This window comes from Sceloporus occidentalis, unplaced genomic scaffold (assembly GCF_023333645.1).
Source record: "Sceloporus occidentalis isolate IW3139 unplaced genomic scaffold, rSceOcc1.0.p SCAF_2, whole genome shotgun sequence".
NCBI lineage: Eukaryota > Metazoa > Chordata > Lepidosauria > Squamata > Phrynosomatidae > Sceloporus > Sceloporus occidentalis.
This window is the reverse complement of record NW_028316982.1, coordinates 73,816,476-73,842,770: the sequence shown is the minus strand read 5'-3', so window position 1 is coordinate 73,842,770 and position 26,295 is coordinate 73,816,476. Positions and strand designations below refer to the sequence as shown.

The following is a 26,295-nucleotide window of genomic DNA, read 5'->3' as shown; positions in this document are numbered from 1 at the left end:
CCTTCTCCCTAGAGATGATGTCCCCCACCTTAATGAGGTTAAAGAGGAGAGAGAAAGTAAAATGAGTTGGTGAGCTGTTCTATAAGGAGCAAGCTAATTGGGAGGAATCGGTAATGTCCTAAGGACTGGAGTGCAGCTTTGGTGCGGCTTTTGGACTCTTAGGACGCATGCATCATTGAAATACCATACCTCCCAAGTGACTCGAAGCAGCTTTATTTTGGCCTGTCTGTAACAGGCCATAGAGTTTTCTTGGCAAAATTAGTTCAGAAGAGTTTCGACATTGCCTTCCTTTGAGGCTGAGAGCATGTGACTTGCCCAAGGCCACCTAGTGGGTTTCATGGCTGAGTGGGGAATTGATTGAGCCTGGGCACATTTTGCAGTCCCCAGGGTAAATGTAAACCCAGCAATGGGACTTTTTTGAAACCCCAAGACATGGTGCAAATGTCCGCATATCTCCTAGAGAATGCCAACATGGAGTAGTGATTTGAGGATTGGACTATGACTTTGGAGGTCATTCAATTCCTCACTCAGCCATGGAAAACCACTAGGCCACCTTGAGCAAGTCACACACTCTTAGCCCCGGCAAACCACATGATACCTTTTTGTTATTGCTGTAAGCTGGAAAAAGCCTGAAGGTGCACATCAATAAGGACACCTAGGGATGTTCGGGGACAATTTTATAAAGATCTTTTTTTTCCCTTTTGGATGGGAGCAGGTGTGGCCCTCCAGGGTCTTCTAGGAGGCTAATGTTCCCCCTCGTCTTCCACAGTTGTGCACCCCTGTTTTAGAAAGATAAATGTGTTATGTGTAAATTAGGTTGACATAAAATGATCATAACTGGCATAACTATTATACTATATAATTATAACTATAGTATGTTTCCATTTCTCCACTGCTAAATTTTAATTGCATTCTTAAAATCATTTATGTACAATGCAGCCCTGCTGAAATCAAGGAATGGTAATGGATCAGAGAGGGCCTTAAATACCCTAAAGTCACCACATCTTGTCTGATGTTGGAAACTAAGCAGGGTAAGCCCTGGTTAGTACTTGAGATCATGCAAGGTTATATTTCTGAGGAGGGAGCTTGCAAAACCACCTTGTAGTATTTCTTGCCTATAAAAATGCTATGAAATTACTAAGTCATTAGCTGACTTATGACATACACACAGTCACAGTGGATCAGAGTGTTAACGTAATGATAATCTCTGAAATAGAAACTAAATGGAAATTCTTAGATAAATTCATATGATCTCCAACAGTTGGGGGTTATGGGAAGAAGTAAATATGTCCAGATGTATATGGGACATATCTTTAAGATTTTGTTTTTCAACACTATCTTGGGTTGACATTTTAATTTTTTATTATATTATGGAACAGATAGTGAAACCTTAATCTCATCATATCATTTGTGGCATATTGGTATGTAATTGATTCTGAATGAAGATGTTAGGTTATTAAACCTGTCCAGCACTTCACTTAACATGTCAGGTACAATTTACAGTCGTGTTGAGGCAAATTAATAACATGGTGTACTTGACTGAGTGTAAACCTAAGACAGCAATTTTGTGCATAGTCTCTATGCTATATGCTAAGAATTCCTAAATAGTTTATCACCTGATAAAGAAAGATACAGTGTACAGAAACAACAAATGTACAAGCATAATGATGGGAGATAGTTGTGATTGCATAGTGACATTATTGAGATGGAGGCAGGGTGAGTATAGGAAGCAAGCATATTGAAGCTAATAGTTGAATCAACAATAGTTGAATCAACAGATCTTTTGCAGTGGTTGCAGGTGGTCAGACTTCATCTCCTGTTCCCTTATCTGTTGGAGTTCCCCAGGGCTCTGTTCTGGGTCCCCTTCTGTTTTCTCTCTACACACTGTCCTTAGGTAAACTCATTAGCTCTTTTGGTTTTTCCTACCATCTCTATGCCGATGACAACCAGTTGTATCTTTCCACCCCAGACCTTTCTCCAAGGTTTGAACAGCAAGTTTCGTCTTGTCTCACAGCTGTCTCGCAGTGGATGCGCCATTGGCGTTTGAAGCTCAACATGTCCAAGACGGAGCTTCTTGTCTTTCTTCCTAAGCCCACCCTTCAACACTCCTTTTCTGTCTCTGTGGACAACACTTCTATTCAACCAGTCCAGCAAGCCCGCAGTCTTGGTTTTATCTTTGATTCTTCTCTGTCGTGTATCCCTCAGATCCAGACCACAGCCAAGGCTTGTAGATTCTTTCTATACAGTATTGCCAAAATCCGACCATATCTCTCCGCCTCTACTGCCAAGATCCTGGTCCATGCCCTAGTGGTCTCACGACTTGATTACTGTAACATCCTCCTGGCTGGGCTTCCTCTTTCTCACCTCCGTCCTTTAATTTCTGTCCAGCATTCAGCTGCACGCATTATCACATCCGTCCACCGCTCTGACCACATCTCTCGTGTGTTGGCATCCCTTCACTGGCTCCCCCTCCCTTTCCGCATTCAGTATAAGCTCCTGCTGTCCACATTTAAAGCCCTCCATGGGCTGGCCCCTCCTTACTATCAGACCTTATTTCCCCTCACCTTCCCACTAGGGCCCTCCGCTCTGGTAGTCAAGGTCTGCTGTCACAGCCCAGGATTTCCTCTGCCCCATCTTGGATTCGCCCCTTTTCACTTGCTGTCCCTCACTCCTGGAACCTTCTTCTCCCGCAAGCAAGAGCCATCACTTCTTTAACCAGCTTCAAAATAGAGTTGAAGACCATCCTGTTCAGGGAAGTGTTCCCAGGCATTGCATAACTGTCACTTGCTATTTGATGTTCTTTTGTTGCCTGTTTTATTGAATCATTTCCTGTATTGCCATGTACTTTATATGTATTATGCTACTAGAGAGGTTCCTTCCCCACCACCACTCCCTTCTCCTTTTGTGTCGTGTCTTGTTAGATTGTAAGCCTGAGGGCAGGGAACCATCCAATTAAAAAGATTGTATGTACAGTGCTGCGTAAATTTACAGTGCTTTATAAATAAAGGATAATAATAATAACAACAACAACAATAACAACAACAACAATATGTGTATGTCATATTATTTGGAATATTTGACATGGAAGGGCAGTGAGTGTGGGATCTCAAGAACTGAATTACCCAGATAAAAAGTTCATATTCATGTGACCTCTTTAATGAGCATAGGGCACTGCTTTGTACAGAAGCAGACCATAGATGGTCCTGCTACCTCATCTATGCTGCCAAGTAGCAGCTCTCCAGGATTTTAGGCAGGATATTTGCTAGCTCTGTCTGGAAATGCCAGTGATTGAACCTTGAAGGTTTGCCATGCAGAGTCTGGCCCTTCCCACTAACCTGTTGACTGCAGTATGTAGTTGTTTAGGTTACAGATTTTCCATATTTCAAGGCTAAATCTCATCACTTGAAACCATGGGTTAGCATTTACACATGAACTGGACCAAAGATTCTAGCTCATTGTATCACAATTGCAATGAAGTACAGCTAAGTCCTTTGTATGGAGAAAGAACTAATTGTAAAATGCTAGTTATTTGTAACTAATTACTTTCAAGCCCTGGTATTCAGAATGTGTATGTCTTAAACGAAAAGAACTATAGTGTATATTGTCTTAAGAAGTGATGTCAAATTTCAAGTAATAGTGATCTATTAAAATGTAAGATGCGTAATCAAATGTCTCTTACTGTTAGCAATTACTTGCCTCACTGAAGTCTGCCATTTCAGTCTTTAATCCTGCCAAAGAAGAGAAATGAGATTAACTCCTCTCATCGCCCCCTCCCAGGCCACAGAAAATCCCAACCTTTTTGGAAATGTCATTTCTTATAAAAATCAAAGTTTTATAATGTATAATATTTATAAAAGTGAAAGGGAATCATTCTCAGGCTTGAGGATTTTGTAACATTCTTCAGAACCTCTTTCATGTAAATTTGAAGGCTATCAGCTTTCTTAGTTTGAGAGTTAAATATTTAGCTTTCCTAGTCATCTTGAATCAGGACTGAAGTAGTGCACTATTAACATCTATCTTCTGCCAATGGTATTAGAAACAAATTTCAGTTGTAACTGACATGTGCATATTCATATACAGTGGACCCTTCCCATCTGTGGGTGTTCAGTTCCATCCCCACCTCGATGGATGGCAAAAACTACAGACGGTCACATCCCATATTGTTCAGTGGCAGCAACCTGTGTACTGCATGTGCCACCATTGAATAAAATGGGCCGTAGAGATCTGCAGCAGTCAAGCTGCTGACCACCAGCCTGCTGATAGGAAGATTCACCATAATCTTAATTTCTGCATCCATATAACATTCTGTTTTTCTAGAATCTATGAGATTCCATCCTGCCAGAAAGCACAGGTTACAGTTCTTAATGTATTCAGGGGTATACTGAATATTCTCTCATCTTGCCATGTTGAGCAGAATCTAGATATTTTAGAAGAAAAGAAGTGATAGCAATAACATTTATATTTCTATAAGTTTCTATATATAGAGTTAACTCAGCACTCTTAAGCATACAATCTGTAAACCAATTGCCCCCAACAAGCTGGCAGTTCATTTAACCAACCTATGAAAGGATGGAAGGTTGAGTCAACTTTAGAGCTCTGAGATCGAACTCTCAACATTGTGGCTGCAATACTGGCAATTTAACCACTGTGCCACCAGGACTCCTTACCAGGGTTAGAAAGTATTTCACCAAAAAAGAAAAGAAAAGAATAGCTGTGTATTAAAAAAAAATTCTGTTTGCTATCACATTTCCCCTCTCTGCTGCTGTTTCAGCACTATCTCTTCCTGTTCAGTGCTTTCCTCTGCCCAACATCCTTCCCATGGGTAATTGGGGATCAGGTGAACATGACACCTTTTTGTTCTTCTGTGTAGCCAGATATCATAGGTTGCTTTCAGTGACCTTGTCTTCTAGCTAGTGTCATAAAGGAGGAAGACTTTTGAGAGGTGATATTGCATTTTAGATTTAAAGCATATGTTTTGCATAGATAAAATTCCAGGATCAGTCTCTGGCATCTCTAGTTAAATGCAGACTGATGTGAGGCACCTCTTTCTGAATACTTGGAAAATCACTGGTCATCAGAATAGATAATATTTTATTTTTACTCTACTATTTTAAGTTTTCACAGGGTAGTTTATAAAGTGAGAAATTGGGATTGAGAAATTAAAAGAAGATAATCCATAAAACATCTGATTAGAATACAAAGAACTCAGAATAAAAACTATAAAAATGCTTGCTGCAATTAAAGGAATAGTGGGGGGCTAGAATCCCTTTTAAAACTACCAAGGGGTGTAGTGGTTAAGGGGGTGGTGATTATTATCCCAGTAGTAAATTCCAAAAATGTGGGGTCATATGGAAATGATTCTATATACTTTTCCAGTATTTATGTATCTTTCTTAATGGTAAACTGGAATCTCCCAAAGTTGGATGTTGGTGTCTTGATAAATTCATATAAGGCTGGCAAAACTTTCATTTTTGAAGGAACAAACGGCACCCCATCCACACAAGGTGCAGACAAAACTAGGTTGTGATAACAGTGATAACAAATTAAATAAACAGTGGTTCGGTGTTGTTTCACAACACTCAAATTCTACTACCTACCTGTTTGTATGTGTGTTTTATTATTGACAAAAGTTAAGAAAAAAATTTTTTTTTAAAAAATTCTACTATCTAAAAGTAGTCTCAACCCACAAGTCTGACAGCTGATTTATTTATTTTGCTGACAAACTGTCTTTAAAGGTAATTTGCCTTTAAAGGTTATCTAGTTTGATAGGCCTAAATAACCTGAAGGCATCAGATCCCATCTGATCTTGGAAATTAAGAAGGGTGAGCCCTAATTTGTACTTGGATGAGAAATCAACAAATATCAGGTGCTATCGGCTATATTTCAGAGGAAAGAATTCACAGATAACCTCTGAGTATTCCTTGCCTAAGAAAGTCCTATGAAATTCATGGGACACAATAAGTTGAGAGATGACTTGAAGACATGCTTGTGTACATGTGTATGTGTGTGTGTATGTGTACGTGTGTGTGTGTGCGTGTACACACACACACACGCGCGATAGATCCTGGTTAACTGAGGCCAGATCCATTTTGTCCAACTCATGATCCAGTGCAAATAGGTAAAAGGCACTTTTCCAGTATCATCCAGCCCTGGCTTGATGATAAAATTTTCCAGTATCATCATCTATAAAGCACCCTTCCGTTTCCTTTTTATTATAATTCCTGAATAGACAAAGGACCCCCCAAAATGGATGGTGGAGGAATGCTTTTTAAGCTATTTAAACATATTTATAAAACTATCAGCTCTTCTGTTGCAGCCTTCATATCTGTTCCTCAGGAGGTCATTGAGGTCTTGAAGTTTGAGGGAAAATGATACAGTGAGTATGTGTGAAGGTGTTAAAATCTTAGAAATCTGCTGGTTGGAATTCCGCTCGGATCTTTATGCACTGGATGGAATAAAAAAACAAGCAAACAACCCAAATCGTAAGGAACCAGTGTTAGTGCATCTAGCTCCATATTATTTATACAAGGGATAGGAATGATGCAGCCCCCACATGTTGTTGGATGGTAACTCCCAGCATTCATTACCATTGCTGTGCTGACCAAGCTTGCTGGGAGATGCAATCCAGCAGCACCTGGAGGACCACATGATCCCCTCCACACGATCAGTGGTTCAAAATGAACAGATGTGTTTGTATCTCACTTGAGTGAATTGCATTAAAAATCTAGTACCTGCTTTGTGGTATTACTTAGTTGGTTAGAAGATGACAAAACTAGGACTTATATTTTTACACAAATAAGTTATTTACTCTGCTTGGTCCAGTAGGAGTGTTCCAGTTCTCTTTGTTATTGGGGTGATTTAATATGCAGATTTGAGGGTGCAGTTTGGGCTGCAAAGTATTTCTATAACAAAACCTCAAGTATCTAGGATAAAAGATTAACTTGATTTCTTTTCTTAAGTCAGCTATAAATCCTAAAAAAGCAAAGGAGGACTATTTATTTTTCACAGATGCACTGTGCTGACAATCTGTTTTGTATTCACAAAATAATCTGCTTGTTTGCTTGCATAAATATTGGACACAAGACTGAGATTTAAATATTATTTGCAAATGGCCATGTTTCCTATTTAAAATTGATTTACAATGACAAGTGATTTCAACTTGTCTCAGTATGAAAGCTAAATATTTATATAAACAATAGGACCTGCTGGTAAAAATGGTAACAGCGGTTTGTTTTCTTGACCTAAGTAAACATGGTTGTTTAGTGAGCTTGGTTTTGAATGACATTTTAAACATTGTGTGTGTGGCTTTCTGCTGTGAACTACTGCAGCCTAGTTACAAGGTTCCAGCAACAGCCTCGTGCTCTAGTTAATGTTGTTTCTGTGTGTGTGTGTGCGCACTTGTATTCCTTCTTGATTTTCATCAGTTCTTTAATGAGAAATATAGATAAAGCTTAAAATGGGATTGTTTGTTTGGCACTGTACTCATATGGCTCCCTATTTTTGTCACTTGAAACACCAAACCAGGTGGTAAATAACCTTGTCTAAGGGTGACATACCCTTGGGGAAGCTAGGCTGGTGATGATACAGGCCAGAGACACACTCCTTCCCTTCAAGAATTGTGTGTGTAAGAGAGAATGAGAATTATCTTAAGATTCTTACTACATGCTTCTCCTATACAAACTCAGCCACATCTCAATGCATGCTTCAAGCACCCTGAAGTAATGCCTCCAAAATTTCCATTCTATCCTGCTGTCTACCACCTTCTTAAATTTTATTGTCAGATATGACACTCACTTCTGACAGTTAACTGGGGTCCCTTGTTTGACTTGATTATGCATACACCATTTTAGTGTTTCCACAGTTGTCCAGAACAACTTTGCCACTTCTGAATACAAAATTTTTTGAAAGCTTTAAAATGTCCTTACAAATTAATTTATTCATTTTTTTAGCTAATTTATATCTCACCTTTCTCCCTGCATGGGATCCAAGGTGACATACAGTGTTTTAAAAAACCAATGCAGTCTAAAAACAAACTGTTAATACAAAAGTTTAAACCCTAGTAAACTACATTTTCATTTCAAAACCTCCACAAATTAAAAACAGTGTTAAAAGATATTTTAAAAATTGTAATTGTAATTCAAAACAAGTTAGGAATATTTTTCAGTTAGTGTATATTGCTTTAAATGGACATACATTATAAAGTATGTATTATTTTATTTTTCTGCAGTTCATTTTTATGTAGTTCATTTGTAAGTAATGGGCAGAGCAATACTATCTGTGATGAAATTCATAGTAGAGCTACTGTCATTTGCTAGGGACTGTTGGCTTGTACTGGCCAGAATGGAAGGGAGTGGCTTGGTTGTTGTTTCTCCTTCCCATTACCTCTGATGAGAGTTGAGAGCATGAGCTCTTGGGGTGTCATAGCATCCAGTTTTATTCTGAGGGTATTTTGATGTATTGAGGATCTTGTGGATCCTCTTTAAACACTGACATACCTCCAAGCTGCCCATGCAGAGTCACTGGTATGGTAGCCAAGGTGGTGCCACACCATCCTGGTTGCCACAGGGTGCTGTTCCACTGTCCAAGAAGGTCCTCTGGCAGCTGACTTCTTTCTCGTGGGTTGGACTTTCCAGCAGTAAAAGATTAATGCTTTCTTATGCTTTGTTTATTCATGGTATGCACATAGATGATTATACAGTTTTGTGTCATATTTCTGTCTTATCAGCTTTGATAAATATAAGCCATCAGACTTTTTCTGATTATTTTTTTACCCTCTGTTCTCACTAGATTTTGTAAAGTTCTTTTGTGAGAAAAGCAGAGTGTAACTCATTTTATCCAATATAACAGTCTGTTATCATATTAAAATAACAGTAATTTCACCAGTAGGTTAGAAGATTCTTTCAGGAGAAAATGCTCAAAGTTGAATACAGATTTATATTAAAATGTGTAATTTACATTGTGGGGACGAGGGAGTGAGTAACAAATATGTTTATGTGATTAAACAGTGTCTGTAGATCTCGATATATCTACAATTACCCAAAGCGTTTATTTTTAAAATAGGGTGATACTTCCCATCACATCTTGCTTCCTGTCGAAGTCTGATGAAATAGCTAATACTGGTACAGTGTACCAAGCATTTGCAGGTAATGTAGGGTCTGTTCTGCCCTGCCAGGTAGCAAGCTAAGGAATAGCAGGATTCATGCAAGATGGATGGTCAAATATGTTGGTTCCCAATGTTACCTTAGTAAAACAATCTCTTTTTTTTATTGGGGGAGGAGGGTAGCAGCCGTGCTGTATCTTCCTCTCCAATTCTGTCTTACAGACCTTAACCATAAGTCAAATCCATTCAGCTGTCTAAACAAAGCCATAAATTAAACCTTTATTTATATAGTAGAACTCTAAATAGTATTGGTCGAGTTTAATATCAGGGACCAAATTCTGACTTAGCTTTCTCTTTTTCAAGCTATCAAATAATTTAAATGCCAACATATTGTAGAATCTTTTCACTTTTAATTATTTTGCTACAGTGCTGTTTAGAGGATATGAAGGTATATAGGTCAAAGGATATGAGCCACAAGAGTTCAGTGCTGAAAACAGAAGCTCATTCTTCATGATATTCTGCTGACATTTGAAACCTAACAAATTTCCTCAGTAGGAAATAACAGTTCCTTATTGGTGCATTAGGGTAATTGACAGAACTGAGTGATCTGGATATGATAATGAAACATAGAACCCTTTCTGTTTGCAAGTGAGTTCACTAAGTATTTCAGCTTGCTCTACCAGTGTGTGTTGTGTTTTACAGAGCAAGAATATTATATAGAAATCAACCATTTTGGACTTCTAGTGTAAAATCACCAGGAATATGCATTAATTCAGTGGGTTGGACTTGAGGAGGCCTCTTCCATAGAATCATAGATTCTATGAAGTATAACCTGTGGGCTACATGTGGACCCTGTTATCCTAATGTGTGGTGCTAACAGTGCCTCTATGGATAGTAACAAGCTATCTTTAATTAAAGATGTCTTTGGGGAACAAGTGACTTGGTTATGTGAGAGGAATAAAATATTTTGCAGGATCCAGCATCAGCTATAACTGTAATAATATGATAGAGATCCCAGGCATGTGAAAATTTTATGAGCTTTTAATGGAAGAAAAATAAAAAGCACACACATGTAGATGACTCATCCAAACAACCAACATACAGAGCTAACCAAATGGAGGAGCGAAATGAGATAGCAGACTTAAAAAATTGGGAAGGGGATGTACTGTAGTTACCTATCTTGAAGAAAGAATCCATGGAAAGCAGGGAAGTATAACTGGCATAAAACATGTGGCTTGGAGAAGCACCTTCAGGAAGTGCACAGTATGGGCAAAGGAACCGAGATTTCACATCAACATTAGGAGGAACTTCCTAACAGTAAGAGCTGTTCGATGGGAACACATTCCCTTGGAGCGTGGTGGGGTCTCCTTCCTTGGAGGTCTTTAAACAGAGGCTGGATGGCCATCTGTTGGGGATGCTTTGATTGTGATTCCCTGCATGTCATGGGGTTGGACTGGATGGCCCTTGTGGCTCTTCCAACTCTCTGATTCTATGAACTCAAGCCGAGGTCCAAGGGCAACAGTCACAGTTCAAGCAGGGGGCTGACTGCAGCAAAAAGGTTTCACTTTTGAGGTGATATTTATACCCTTCAAATGAACTGCAATCCATGAGTGTTCCGTAAGAAACCAAAAGCTTGATTACCTTTAATGAAATGTGAAAAGATTTCCAAAGTGGAGAGTTTGTTTAGATATTCGGGAAATAAGAAGGTTTGATGCTTCATGGACTTTACAACACCCAGAAAAGATGTGGATTCCCCCAAAATATGAGGACCAGCAGGGGGTGTTTAGGAACACATAAAAGATAAAAAGGGGGGTTGGTCTTGTTTGATCTGGCAAAACCCATCTTTTGGCTATCAGTTTGTGTCAGAAATACAGAATGAGGGATGCAGCAGTTCTCTTTCTTGCAAGCTCCTTCTTCCCTACACCTTTCTGCATGGCTGAATCTGCGTGCCATTCACTCTTCCCAAGTCCAGTGCTGTGTATGCAGACCGCATCTGCTCATGCTGGCGCCTTAATGTAGCATAGAACTGTATCTGGTTTCACTTTGGAAATGTTATAAACTAAATTTAGAGAAATACTACTTAGTACACATCACTTGTATTGAGAATCTCACATTGCTCCCAACAAAATCCAGTCAGGGTCTATGTGACATTTGTTTAGCTTGGCTATATCAATTTCCAGTAACAGATCTATGGTCAAGTTTTGTGTTAGAATAATTTCTGTTTGCTGATTTCAGAACAGAAGAGTGAAAATCAATATTTTCTTTTTTTCAGTACTAAGAAATTAGCACAGAAATACATTTTGTAAGTACTAAAGGCATTGAATAGGAATGATTCAACAGCAGCTACACTGCCATCATGTAAATTTGCTCTGTTTGGAAGAGCAGTAGCAAAACTGCATGCAAACAGGTCCTGGGGGGGGGGGGAAGGATGCACATGTTGTTCTTAAGTACTGATTGCCCACTCTTGCAGTTGTTTGTAACTTGTTTGTTCATCTCATGCAATTGCCACCTGCAGTTTCTATGTTTGGAATACCTTGGGCAATTCATGGTAATTGCTAAAGAGTTTGCTTCTTGCATGTCACAGAAACTGGCTATTTCCAAATGTTCTGGAAAATTACTGCTTTGCTATCCAAAGACAAGCAGAAGCTATTGAAGATATTCTTAGAACAATGAAGGGAAAAATAAAATCTCAACTTTTTATAATAGGTATTCTAGCAGTACAGCTCCAAGATGAAGAAGTACAAGTCATTGTACGTATGAAGCTGTTTTTATTCAGCTAATGTGAAATCTGTATGTCAGGAGTGAACAGGATAGAAATGGAAGCCTCTAGAAATATGTTCTGTTACCCATGTTGCTTTGTTGGTATTTTCTTTCATCTCTGGGCATAGGGACACCATGACCATTTCTTTCTAAACTCAATTTTTGAATGCAAAAATTCTAAAAATGTGTGTAGCTTCTCAATATTACCTCCATGTGTTAGCGAGAAGCAGCAAGAAGTAAATATACCAGGTGGTTTTTTTGGCATAGTGTCACATAAATCCTGGATTTTTAAAAACTTAGACGCTAACGGATCCATTTGGAATACCTAATTAAACCCCCCAAATCCAATAGTTGTCACATTTGCTCAAACTCTGTGCAGAACTTTACTAATGGGTTATAGTGTTTTGTGGTTCAATCACTGTGTTTCAGTGTGCAACTGATCACAGTAGCCCCTTAGTATCTGCTGTGGTTTGGTTCCAGGACTCCCCGTGGATACCAAATTTGTGGATGTTCAAGTCCCATTATATACAGGGACAGAGTAAAATGATGTCCTTTACATAAAATGGCAAAATTAATGTTTGCTTTTGGCAAATTATTGAGGGAGGGAGGGAGGGAATATTTTCAAGGCATAGAAAATTGAATCTGTGGATGCAGCCTCTGTGGATACAGAAGGCGGACTGTATATAGTATGGGATCCTACTGGGCTCCTACTACCAAACTCACCACAAAACATGCTGGTATTGATTTTTATTGAAAGCAAAAGCAGTGGATAGTGAAGTATAGTGGAGCCTTATCTTACATGGGGAATCCATTCCAACCACCACCACCCCCCCCCGGCAAGTGACCCAAAAACACGTATGCTCGATCCCCATTCACTACAATGGAGCTCAGGTGTCATGGCGCGTGCATATCAAAGGTGCACAAACCATTCTTTGTATTGCTGCGCGACTTCAGCATAAGCTGAAAGCTGTGTATAGTGTGGGCGCACTGTATTAAGTACGAACTTAACTAGTTATTTCAGCTATACCATTGTAGATGGGGCTGAAAAAATGAGGATTTATATAGCTCCTAAATAAATACTATATAAAACCTTTAGATTGTTTTTGAAAGTGTACAGTCAGCCTTACGTATTGGCAGGATAGCCATCCATGAATTGGAGCATCTGCGGATGGCTCTGACCTATTTTTGTCAATGGCAGCATGTGCCAGTGCAGTCACGCACACATCGTGTGTCCATTGACAATAATGGGATTTGAGGTCCCACGGTTTATAGTATCTACAGGGAGTGAGTGGGTCTGGAATTGAACCCTTGTCAATACAGAGGCCAATGTAACATATTTGGGGTTTCATAGTTAACACAGCTGTTTAAAAGAATTAAAACATTGCCTGCCCCACCGGATAGAATGAAAAGAAGCTGAGGCAAGTTTAGTGTTGCTGTGTGTTTGTGAAAGGTGCAATAAGAGTTTGGAATAAATTGAAAAGCAAGTTATATCTGCAAATGGCACGCTAGGCTTTTATTTGTATATACCCCTTTGTGGGTAGAGGTAAGACCTAACTGAGGAAAGTATCACTTAGGAAGACTGATGCAGATTGTAGAAGAGGGAGATAGGTATTTTAAGACATTCTGGCAAAAGCAAGTATGAAATGTTTCCCTTGTCTCTGGGGTTGGGATTTTTTTCTCATTAGATATTAGGTTTGAGATAAATGTAAGAAAAGGAGAAAAAGGACGGGAAAAAAGGTTTGAACAAATCATACCTAAAAACAGGAATATATTGTTAAAGATAATATCAGTTTTTGATTGACACTGTGAAGAACCTTTGTGTGAAATGGAGCTTTGATTTGGGTAGGAAAATCACAGATAAAATTAATATCTGGAGTACAGTAATGATATTATCACCATATTTTAATAATACTGAAAATGGCACCTCAAATCCATGAAGTTTAAAGCAAATCTATGCAAATATATCAGTTTACTGTTATAGTTGTGTTAATGAGAAGGTGATGTAATTCACTTAGAGTGAATGTATCTACCTGTTCAGAATTTCTGAATTTGGTTTCTAACTAAAATTGTGGGGAGGGGTGGTGGTAGTGGTGATCCTGTGGTTATAGTAATGACAACAATTTCTTCTATTTATTTATATTCTGCTTTCCCCCAAAAATTGGAATACAAAGCAAATTAAAGGAACAATACAGTTAACAACATGCAATTATGACTAATTTATAACTGAAACGTCAAGAAGACACTGTGGGGTAAATCCATTTGTTAGTCTTAGCTGGAGCAGATCTATTAAATTAGAGCAAAAAACAAATAATAAAAAATAAATAAATTAGATGCTGAATGGCAAGTCAACACTTAGGTCCTATTAATTTGAAGGGCAACTTGGTGATTGGCTGCAGTATAAATAACAATAACAACAACAAAATATTTCATTTCCCAGAATACCTCCTTCTGCTGTAGACAGTTTACTTCTGCACAGGGAAGTGGGAGGAATATTTAATACCATCAGTTGTTGTTGTTGCTGTCATTCTGTGCCTTCCACTTGTTGCCTACTTATGTTGACCCTAAGGTGAATCCATCACAGGATTTTCTTGGCAAGATTTGTTCAGAGAGGAATCTGCCTTTGCTTTTTTCTGAGGTGACTTGCCCAAAGTTGCCCAAAGATTAGTTTCTTGTGGGTTTTTCAGGCTATGTGGCCATGTTCTAGAAGATTTTCTTCCTGACGTTTTGCCTGCATCTGTGGCTGGCATCTTCAGAAGCTGGCATCTTTCTCTGAAGATGCCAGCCACAGATGCTGGCGAAACGTCAGGAATAAAATCTTCTAGAACATGGCCACATAGCCTGAAAAACCCACAAAAAACTATGGATGCCGGCCATGAAAGCCTTGGACTTGCCCAGAGAGTTTCCATGCCTGAGTGGGGATTCTAACCCTGTTCTCCAGATCATAGCCCAACACTCAAACCAATACACCACACTGGCCCTCAGTGTTCTCCTCCACCTGTAAAACTTTGAGTGTTCAGTGTACTTCAAGCTATTCTGGAAAAAAAATGTGAAAGGTGTGTGTGTGTGTTTTTCTAAAAGTCATTTCCAATTTATGGTGACTAAGGCAAAACTGTCATGGCCTCTTCTTGGCAAGATTTGTTCCAAAGGGGCAAATTTGTTCCAAAGGGACAAGGCTTTGCCTTCCTCTGAGACTGAGAGTGTGTTACTTGTGCAAGGTTACCTAGTGGGTTCACATGGCTGAATGGGAATTCGAACCCTGGTCTCCAGAGTCATAGTTAAATGCTTGAACCACTACAGCATACTGCTTCTTCTGTGAAAGGAGACAGGCCAGTTTCCCAGGTAATCCCAGTGTCTTATAAATTGGTCTTTCCCTTCCAGAATTATTTTATTTTTTAATAAAGTAAAGGGAGAACCTGTATGCATATAACTCTTTAAAATGAGATGGGACACAGCTTGTAATAAATGTTCCTTCTCTTAAAATCATTTTGTTCTCATACACAATTTTTTAAAATTAAAAGTGATGTGTCCAGTTCCAGCATTTCAAACCATCTTTTTTAAACTGATCTTTTTCTCTTTTCTTTTGATGTAAGATGGCTTGGTTAAATACATGAGCAACATACTGTTCTGTAAAGCTGGAGAGTGCTATAATACAGTGCTACTTAAAGGGATGCTACTTAAAGAAACAGCTTTAGCCAATGGGCACAAATATGGTACTAGTTCCTGGCACATTGACCCCCCCCCCTCCCACCAGTCCCCAGTATCAGAAAGCTGAAGAAGCACTCCTATAGTTCACATAAATTGTTTTGAGTCATGGTTTTACTTCATCACAAAATATTAATGATAAAGCAGTAACATTATGCATTAAATATTTGTCCTTGTCAGAGAGCAGATTATATGATCTCATATTTTTCTAAAAATAAGATGTTAAACATAGTTCTCAATCCAACTGCAGATCCAAACTAAGGTAGATCCCTTGAATCATGATTTGTATGTCAGGTTACTATTAAGCAATTGATTCAATGGATCTACTCAATTGAATTTAAGCCAGTGTATTGTTTAATTATATAGTGTCAATACCTTGAAGGTCATTGTTTACATTTATCATCTCCTTAGGTAGAACTAATAAAAGGAAATTCACCAAGTGTTGGACTTGCTCTCCGTCAAGTACAAGCTAAGGAAGGGGAATCGGGGCATGTAGTTGTGGAGACTGTCACACCAAACTCAGCTGCTGCAGTTGCTGATCTTCAGCGGGGGGATAGGCTTATTGCTATTGGCGGTAAGTAACATAACTACTTGTATACACATTAGACCTGTGTGAAGGCAACAAAAAAGAATTTTCCTTCAACATGGCTGCACAAAAAATTCACATTTTCATTGAGCTATTCGTTTTAATCCAAAAAGCTCTTTCTAAGTTAGTCACTGCAAATTCAAATTGCTTCAGTGTATATATGAATTTGAGGCATTTATACTTTCTAGAACAGGACCTCATGTGTCATTGTTGCCCTTTCTCTCCATTTGGAGAGAGCTGTTGAGAATTCTCTGCTATAGATGAAGGAACCATTTCAATTCTCCCATGTCTATGTTCTTTGTAACTTCTCTGTGAAGAAATTTATGAATTTCTCCCCTCCAAAACCAGGTGATCAAAATCCTTAGCCATCTCTAGCAGTCAAATTAAATAGATAAAACTATTTGCAGCATGGAACACCATTCTGTACATGCCATTTACCTGTTAAATATAAAGAGTATGTCAATAATAGAAATTACAATTCTACTTCAGCATCACAAACATATTTAACACCCAGACTTTTAAGAACCCAGTAGTCTAAGAGTGAATGGTCAAGACGATCAGTTTTGTTTCCTTGCACATTTAAGGTTGTTTTTTTTTTAAGTCAAGTTCTTTTTGGATATGAAGAAATGTGTAGGTCTTTGGTATGTTTTTTTGGGGGGGATGGGACAAAATTTTCATCAGTCTCTCCTCAGCCTACTTTTCATCATTTTGCTAAGTGTCACCTGCTAATTTTGCTGCCTCATTTCATAATCTGGATTGGGCAACATTTGGGGGCCAGTTGTTGGCCCTGTAGCCTCATGGTGGACTGCCTGGATTCATTTCAGGTGACCCAGAAGTGAAATCAATTCAATATCTTTCTCAGCCAATTTCTGACTATGTGGGGGATGAGGTATTTAGGGGCTCAAGGGAGTTAAGTAAACCAAACTTGGGGTTGATTTCGAAAGAGACTCGGGAGCTTTTAGGAGGCACAAAAATGGTTGCAGCTACATGCAGTCCATGGGTCTCCCCACTTTACAGTAGTCATGAATATATTACTTTCCAATCTATTTGTAAGCCAGTTAAATCAATAATTGTCTTGTTAACAGCATCTAGACCAAATGGCATGTTAATTTTTGTCTTATTGATAAAAATTGTCTTATCACTTTTATTTGACTTAATAGTTGAAGCTGTTGTCATCCCTCTGTAGCCACAGATTCTTTATCCTCAAATTTAATAATCCAAAAATATTCAAAGACAAATAAATAAATACATAAATACAAATTCAAATAAGCAAACCTTGTTTTTGCTATTTTGTTTAAGGGACATCATTTTATTATGTCATTGTATTTAATGGGACTTGAGCATCCACAAATTTTGGTATCCATGGGGATCCTGGAACCAAACCCCAGCAGATACCAAGCACTCACTGATTTCTGTAGTGAAGACTAATAAATTATCTTGAGTGTCAAAAACTATTTTAAACTTTTTAAAAATGCAGAGCTTTATTATGTCTAGAAATTTTTCCTGAATGTTCATTTTGCCTGTTCAACATGAAACCAGTGTAAACCTCTCTTTCTTAATAAGATCACCCTCAATGTGTTACATTTGTTGCCAGCCCCAGTACTAAATTACTGATTTGAGCCTTGTATATCCATCATTTTGTGTTTCTTTATTGAGACTGTATCAACTCATGACTTTTGTTAAAACAAAAGACTTTCAGAAGGCAGGACACTTGGTCATTGCTGATGCCTCCTATAATTTGCAGCTCCACATAACCCCCCACCCAAAGCTCTCCCTGGGTTTAGGGTACCCTTCAGAAACACACAGAATATGGTACAGAACATCCCCACTGCCTTTCTCTTTGAAATCAACTTAGAAGTTGCTCTTTAAGCTTTTGATGCTAAGTCCAAGCAGTCTGGTTTCATTGTCTTCACCCAAAGAGCATTTCTCTCTCACACACATAGATATATAAACATATACATACATATACACATATCCTGCCTGTATGTAAAAATATAGAACCAACATGGTGGTTTGAGTGTTGGGCTATGACTCTGGAGAACAAGGTTTGAATCCTCATTCAACCATGGAAATCCACTGAGTGACCCTTTGCAAGTCACACACTCTCAGCCTCAGAGAGATAAGGGAGGGGGAGCAAGGCTGAGGCAAAGGAAGAAAAGCAGCAGAAGAAGCAGTAACCACAACCGTGTTGCAGCAGTTGAGTGAAGGGAGCGGATTGGCCAGTAGGAGGCAGAGAGGCTGATGGGACTGGAGGAGGCATGCATGAGTGCACATGTATAGGATGAGTAGAACTGGGACAGTATTTCCCCACCCTCCCACCCAGCCAGTACAAGGCTAGTAAGTGTAGTCAGGCTAGATGCTATACCATCAGGGAATGTGAAGTGGGGAAGGAGAGAGGAAAATATCACCTCTGAGTCCAAGGTAAGGGTGTGTCTGTGTGAGAGAGGGATTCCCTTCTCTTCTGGGGAAGGTTTGACCGTTTTCTTTGGGTCCTCACTTATTTGACAGGTTATGAACAAGAGCACATTGCGGTTCCTTTTGATGATTTCTTCTTTTTGACAGTGCTCTGGTCCCTAACCTGTTGAATAAGTAGGGACTTCCTGTATTATATATATTCTTACTTCTTCTTCGTGGTCTCTGCGAATCATACAAATGGGTTTTACTGCGCCTGTGCAGTGCTGCTCAGAACCTACTGGAATCACTGGGCAAAGTTTACTTTGCAACATATAGAAACTTTTTGGAGGTAACTGCGCCCACCTGTTATAAGGCCCCTGCCTTCCTGCTCTTTCCCCAGTTCCTTTTTTCCTCCGCGCTAGCTGCTTCAGGGAACTTCGCTCGCTCTTTAGCTTGTTTGGAATCACTCTCACTTGACCTCGGACCGTCTTTTGACCATTCTTTGTCTCCCTTTGACTGCGCCGCCTGCTTCGTCATCCCGGGCCAGCGTGTCCAGTGTGGTGTCTGTCCCGGCCGGGACACAGTCTTCCACCGCCTCCGATGTGGCCCGTGGTCCCCCGAGACCCAGTGCCACCGACGAACCCTCCAAGCGCCCCCAGAAAACCTCGGGGACTGAGGGTTCTGAGCCCAAGGAGAGATCCGGGAGGAAGCCGTCCCTGGAGGGCTCGCGCGCGAAGGAGCGCACGGAGGCGGAGGTCCGGCTCGCTTCGCCTCCATCCTCCAAGGCGTCGTCGAAGGCATCTCGACACGCCTCCAAGCTGCCCGAGACAGGGGCATCGTCTTCGGGGAAGGCCGCACCGGTGGAGAAGGCTAAGCCGACCAAGCCCCACTCCAAGGGAGCTGTCGCCCTGCACGACCTGCCGGACAACCCCTTCTTTCCTCCCGAAGATCAGGCCAAGACGCCACGATCCTCCAAAAAGAGGCACCACAAGGAGACGGCTGAAGGATCCCCACCCAAAAGGTCCAAATCCACCAAGGACCACACTGGGTCGGAGCGCCCACCCAGGGCGAAGGAGCGCGCTTCCCATAAGCAACTCTCCCCTTCAAAGAAGGCCTTGGCACCAGCCCCTTCGGGCCCGGATGACCCCGCCTCATCGCATGCGGCCTCCTTGCTGGCCACGCCGCTACTGGCGGCGGAGGACTTCGCCCGTGTCGATGATGAGGCGCCTGCCTGCCCTCGGAGAGTGTTGTCTCCTCCTTCCCCCCAGTCGGAGGTGGATGAACCAATGGAACCGGACACTGACATGGATGAGCCACAGGAGCCAGACACTGACATGTTCTTTGACACTGAGACCCAGAGGTACTACATGTCAGTACCGAGGGAGACCACCTTCAGGGAATTTACCAGGCTGAACCTGCGCCCAGTGGCTTCCCAGGGAGACAGACCTGCCTCCTCGCATGCGGTGGCTTCGACGTCGGCACCTCGTCGCCTTCCTCCTGTCATGCCCAGCCTGGAGGACGGCTTGGAGGACTCAGAGGATGAGCTAGAGCCCCTGGGACCTGAACCTGTAATGGAGGAGCCAGAGCCCCTGGGGCTTGAACCTGTAATGGAGGAGCCAGAGGCTGGCCCTAGTTCTGCTGGAGCAGAGTCTATGGCCCCTCCAGAGGTTCAGCAGTCAAGTTTGCCTGGTGCCGAGGCTGTGGACATGGAGGAGGATCTGGGCAGTGTGCCTACCTTCAATGAGCGTCGAGCAGAAAGAGAGGGCCTTCGAAGATCTCGGAGGCTTTATCAGAAGCGTCTTCGTAATCAGACACAGCTGAAGGCCAGCTCCTTGCCTTCTTAAGCACCTGGAGCATGTGTGGTTCTTTGCCAGTGGATATCTGACTCTTTTAGAGGAAAGACTCTGTCTCTGGCTCCTTGGCTTCTTGTCTTGACTACCTGGAAACCTTGACCTTGGACTGCTTTATCGACCTGCCTATCTGTTATCCTGAACCTCGGACCGTCTGACAATTCTCTTGGTAATCCCTTTTGGTAGAACTACTGTGAATCTCCAGGACTGTGTAGCTCACACTGACTTTGCTGTGCTGGGAGGGGCTTTGTTTGTTTGAGAACTAGCTGCTTTATCAGCCCTTTGGCTGCTTTCCCGGACACCTCCAGAGCCTGTGGTCCCTCAGATTCCGGCTCGCTGTTCAACCCGAGTCAGGGTCCTGGACATCCCTTTGACCTCCGACTCCGACCAAGAGCCCTTGCTGCTATCGCGGGTGCTGTCGGATGAGGACGAGGGCCCCTCCAACCCGCCATCTCCTCAAGGGATGCATCATCCGGGTCCTTCGTTCCCAACTGATGATGTGCGCTCGTTCAGCAAGCACATCATTAAGATGTGTCGGGCCCTGGACATCGAGCTTTCCCCTCCTGAGGAGGAGGCTCGCGACCCTGTGGAGCGCCAGCTTCGCTCACCGCGTCCTCTCGGAAGATCGAGACGCTGTACTGGATCTCCCCGCCGAGTTGCTCTTGGTTGACCGACCACCCCAAGCAGAACTCGGCGATTGTGGAGGGGGCTCAGCAGACCTTCGTGCCGAAGCAAGCGACCTCCCCAGCGGACCGGGAGGCCAAAAAGATCGATGGCCTTGCTAAGAAGGCCTATTCATCGACTGCCCTCATTGTCAAGGCCATAAATTACAACGCCTGCATGGGGGCCTACATCCAGGCCTTGATGGAGGGGATCTTGCCAATCGTTCCCGACGTCCCAGATGAGGTCCAACGTCGCTTGGTTGAGATCCGCAATGAGGCCCACTCGATCGGGAGCTGGCTCATCACCGCCTCCAGAAACGTGGCTGACTGTGCAGGACGGGCCATGGCGGCTTCGATGGCTCTGCGCCGACATGCGTGGCTGAGGGGGTCGGACCTCAACCCCAACGTCAAGTCAACCATCGAGGACATGCCTCTGGACGGTAGCGGCCTTTTCCACGCCGACACCGACGAGCGTCTGAACCGCAAGTTCAGAATGAAGGCGCCGGCGAAGAAGCACGGGATGTCTTCAGCTTCCATCTCGCCCTTCAGAAAGAGGCACCGTCCGTGGCCACTGCAAGGTCAGTCCCAGGGGACCTTCCCACAGGACCGGCAATCTCAGCAGCAGGGCTCCCAGAGACACCGCTACCCCTCATAGTCTTCCTCCTCCTCTGGCCGTTGTAATTTCCTGCCTCGGTACCGCAAGGCTCGCCGGCAGGATACCAACCAGGGGAAGAAGAGAGCCTGAAGGGACGCAGCACGCTTCATCTCCCCTTCTCCCTTCTTCTTTTTGGACATTCTAAGGCCCTTTGCTAACACCTGGGCCTCTATAACATCGGACTCATGGGTACTTAACATCTTCCGTAGGGGTTATGCCCTCGAGTTCCAAGAGCTCCCTCCAACCGGAGCCTTCATGTCCACTCACCCCTCGGACACCCTTCTCGACGAAGTGTGCACTTTGCTGGATAAGGGGGCAATTTCCCCCTTGCCGCCGGAACAATGCTCCAGGGCCTTTTTCTCCAGGTACTTTACGGTACCGAAGGCGGATGGGGGCATCAGGCCCATCCTGGACTTGAGACAATTGAACTTGTTCCTGGAATACTATCGCTTTCGAATGGTAACCTTGGCTTCCATTCTGCCCCTGCTCCACCAGGGCCTGTGGTTCGCAACCGTCAACCTGAAGGATGCCTACTTCCACATCGGGATTCGGGAGTCCCACCGGAGATTCCTCGCCTTCGCCGTTGGCTCCACCGCTTACCACTACAACATGCTTCCTTTCGGCCTTGCCACGGCACCGAGAGTCTTCACAAAGTGCTTGGCACCGGTAATGGCCTACCTTCACCAGAGAGGCTTCATAGTCTTCCCGTACCTGGATGACTGGCTGTTTGCCGCCGAATCCCAGCAAGAGCTGCAGGAGGCAGTTTCATTCGCCTTGCACCTTTTGGACTCCCTCGGACTGGTCGTCAACCGGGAAAAGTCCCACTTCACACCGACCAGACAGGCCAAGTTCATCGGGGCCATCCTCGACTCCGAAAGATGCTCCGCCTTTCTCCCTCCAGACGGTTTCCAGGCGCTGACAGCATCGCTCAGGCCTTGCATCTCACACAGAAGGGTGAGGGCCAGGGACGTCCAGGTCGCCCTGGGCCACATGGCTTCGACAACGTTTGTCACGCCGTGGGCAAGGCTTCGCCTTCGACCTCTTCAGTCCTGGTTCCTCTCGGTCTTCTCCCTGATGGAGGACCCCCCGTCCAAGTGGCTCATGGTACCAAGACCGGTAGCCACTTCCCTGAGATGGTGGCTGGACTGTCGCAACGTGTGCACCGGGATGCCCTTCCACCAGCCTCAGCCCCAGCTGACTCTGACAACCGATGCTTCCCTGGAAGGCTGGGGCGCCCACCTTCTTGACTTGATCGTCATGGGCAAATGGTCCTCCCAAGACAAGCTTCTCCACATCAACGCCCTGGAGATGCTGGCTGTCGAGAAGTCACTGAGGGCTTTCGAAGCTGCCATCGCAGGCAAGGTGGTCCTCCTAAGGACGGACAACACCACGGTGATGTATTACATCAACAAACAGGGAGGCACCAGATCCAAGACTCTGCTCGACCTCACTCTCCGCATCTGGGACTGGTGCATCCAGAGACAAGTTCTCCTCCAGGCTATTCACCTTCCCGGAGAGGACAACGAGTTGGCGGATCGCCTCAGCAGATCTCCATCGGTGTGTCACGAATGGAGGCTCCATCCCGAGACGGTCAGCGACCTGTTCGAGCGGTGGAGAACCCCCCCGGATCAACCTCTTCGCGACCGAATGGAACAGCCACTGTCCCCAGTTCTGCTCCAGGAAGCGAATGGACGGATCCCTCGGAGACGTGTTCGCCTTCCTTTGGACGGGAGAGCTGCTCTACGCCTTTCCTCCCTTCCCTCTCATCATCAGGGTGGTGTCCAAGATGACAACGGACCGGTCGCATGCCATCCTGATCACCCCGTGGTGGCCGAGACAGCCCTGGTTCGCATCCCTTCTCCACCTCTCCAGGAGATGCTTCATACGCCTCGACTTCCGCCCGGACCTGCTGTCGATCCAGGACGGACGAATTCTCCACCCGGACATCGAGAGCCTGCCGCTGGTGGCATGGAGGATACAGCCCTAGCCGCCCTGCCGGATGCGGTGAGGACGGTGATTCTGGCTGCAAGGAAACCTTCCACCCAGCGGTCCTATGCCCTGAAGTGGAGGAGGTTTAGCCTCTTCCTTGACCAGAAGGGCTTGTCTCCTGCTCAAGTTTCCACTCCAGTGGTGCTGGAGTTTTTGATGGCACTGTTGGATGAGGGGTTGTGCCTCACATCCCTCAAGTGCTATTTGTCTGCCATTTGCTCCAAGTACCAGTTCGGGGGGAGGGCTTCCTTTTTTCAAGGAAAGGGGTTCCTTAAGGGATGTGCCAATTTGCATCCCCCGGTGTCGGTACCAGCTCCGGCTTGGAGCTTGGAAGCGGTACTGTCCGCTCTCCAATCCAAGCCCTTTGAACCGATGGCCACAGCGGACTTGAGACTGTTGACTTGGAAAACCGCCTTTCTTGTGGCCATCACCTCTGCCCGCCGTGCAGGAGAACTCTGTGCCTTGCGGAGGGACCAGCCCTTCCTGAGGTTTCATAAGGACAAGGTGGTCCTCCGGACAGACGTTACTTTTTTCCCTAAGGTTGTGTCTGCTTTCCACATGTGCCAGGACATTGTGTTGCCTACCCTCGCTTCCAACCCGACTTCGGATGCGGAGCGAAGCCTGCACTCCCTTGACGTCAGGAGAGCGCTGGCGTTTTACCTGGACAGAACTGCTGCTTCCAGTCGGTCTGAGAGGCTCTTCCAGTGCTACTCGGAGCCGAAGAAGGGGTTGCCCGTGTCTGCGCAGAGGTTTTCCAAATGGATGGCTGGTACCATCCATCTCTGTTACAAACTGTTGGGCAAACCTCTCCCTGCCAGGGTTCGGTCTCATTCCACAAGGGCAATGTCAGCATCCTCTGCATTCCTGTCGGGCATTCCCTTGGAGGATGTCTGTAAGGCTGCTATCTGGTCCCAGCCATTGACTTTTATAAAGCACTATAGGCTGGACACCAGAGCCATCCGAGACGCAGCTTTCGGGAGGGCTGTGTTGGTTTCAGGGTTGCATTGATTGCACTACTGATGGTTTGTGTTCAGCATTTATGTACTTAATGCCACTGTTTTACATTCTGTTGAATGTTGATTTGCACAATTTCAGTGGGACTGGTCTTGCAATGTTATTGCTGTGTTGAGTTTTGTGCATGAACTAAAGACTGACTCTCTTTATGGTTCAAGGTGTTTATTGTTGCAATAAATATACCTTTGGTTTACCATAGTTTTGGTTTCAGGACACTCCCTCCGCCGCATACCTAAGCTTGTCAGTCTAAACCCATTTGTATGATTCGCAGAGACCACGAAGAAAAAGGACAGGTTGCTTACCTGTAACAGTATTTCTTCGAGTGGTCATCTGCGAATACATACAAATCCCACCCGTCCATCCCCTCAGTGTCCTGCTCTTATTGGCTCTTTCCATCGCCTGCTTGGCGGAAAAATTGCGGAACTGGGGAAAGAGCGGGAAGGCAGGGGCCTTATAACGGGTGGGCGGAGTTACCGCCAAAAAGTTTCTATATGTTGCAAAGTAAACTTTGCCCAGTGATTCCAGTAGGTTCCGAGCAGCACTGCGCAGGCGCAGTAAAACCCATTTGTATGTATTCTCAGATGACCACTCGAAGAAATACTGTTACAGGTAAGCAACCTGTCCATCACATTTCTGCCAGAAGGAAATATTTTGGATGTCAATGCAGAAGTAGCACTTAGGAGTCCATGAATAAGTTTTTTCCAACCCAAGCTTTTCTGCATTTATATATAACACATGTGCTTTTGTGTTGTTATCAAGCATGTTCATGCATATCAGTGAGACGTGACTTTTATTAACATAGTCTTCTCTATAAACTGTTGGAGTGACAATTATGAAATTGGTCTTAAATCAATTGAATAATAAAAATAACAAAAATTGTTATTACTAGATTATTTTCCCACTCTACACAATTATGGCACTTTGATACTACTTTACTGCCATGGCTCCATCCAGTGGAATCCAGGGCTTTGTACTTTCTTGAGTTGTTTAGAATTCTCAGCAGCTTTAATGACTCACCCTAATACATATCACAGATTCTGTAGGATGCAGCCATAGCAGTTGAAAAGTGCTATAATACTGTAGTATGATAGAGATTTGGATTTATCGTATTAGTGATCTGTATAGCCTTGATTCAAAAAGAGTTCATATAGGCTCTGTGCAGACTGGCTCTTAAGACCATCCTGGGGGTAGAGTCAGGGTGTGGTGTCCACATGATGCCTGCCCCAACTCTGCCCCCAGGGCTCCATGACGCTGTGTGCTGCTCCACACAGCATGTGGCATAACGGTGCTCCTCTGGTGTTGCATCCACACAACACAGCACCAAAGGAATGCTTTAAAGCTGTGGCAATGCAGCTATTGTGCCCTTTCCAAGGCGCAAAAAGGACCTACTTTTTGCACATCCTTTTTGCGCCATGGAAAGGCCAGATTGAGGCCGTGGTGTGCAGTTGCCGTGGTCTCAATCAGGCGCAGCTGAAAGCAGCCACAGGCAGTCCCTTAGGGGCAGTCTGCACAGCCCCATACATAGATGTTGTAAGCCCAAGATATTGTTATGTTTGACAGCAGAGATCATGTGCTTGGATTGG

At 43.5% G+C, this 26,295-nt stretch overlaps 1 protein-coding gene across 2 annotated transcripts in view; it reads left to right on the top strand.

The window, feature by feature from the left end:
- Positions 1-26,295, top strand: part of PDZD8 (PDZ domain containing 8) — a 71,669-nt gene that overhangs the window by 33,959 nt on the left and 11,415 nt on the right. For both annotated transcript variants that reach the window (XR_016280058.1, XM_089510017.1), the window contains exon 5: positions 15,974-16,136. Coding sequence is in view for 1 of the 2 variants with exons in the window: in XM_089510017.1 (XP_089366143.1) it covers positions 15,974-16,136 (163 nt within the window). In the remaining variant the exon portion in view is untranslated. The remainder of the gene's footprint in view (positions 1-15,973; positions 16,137-26,295) is intronic.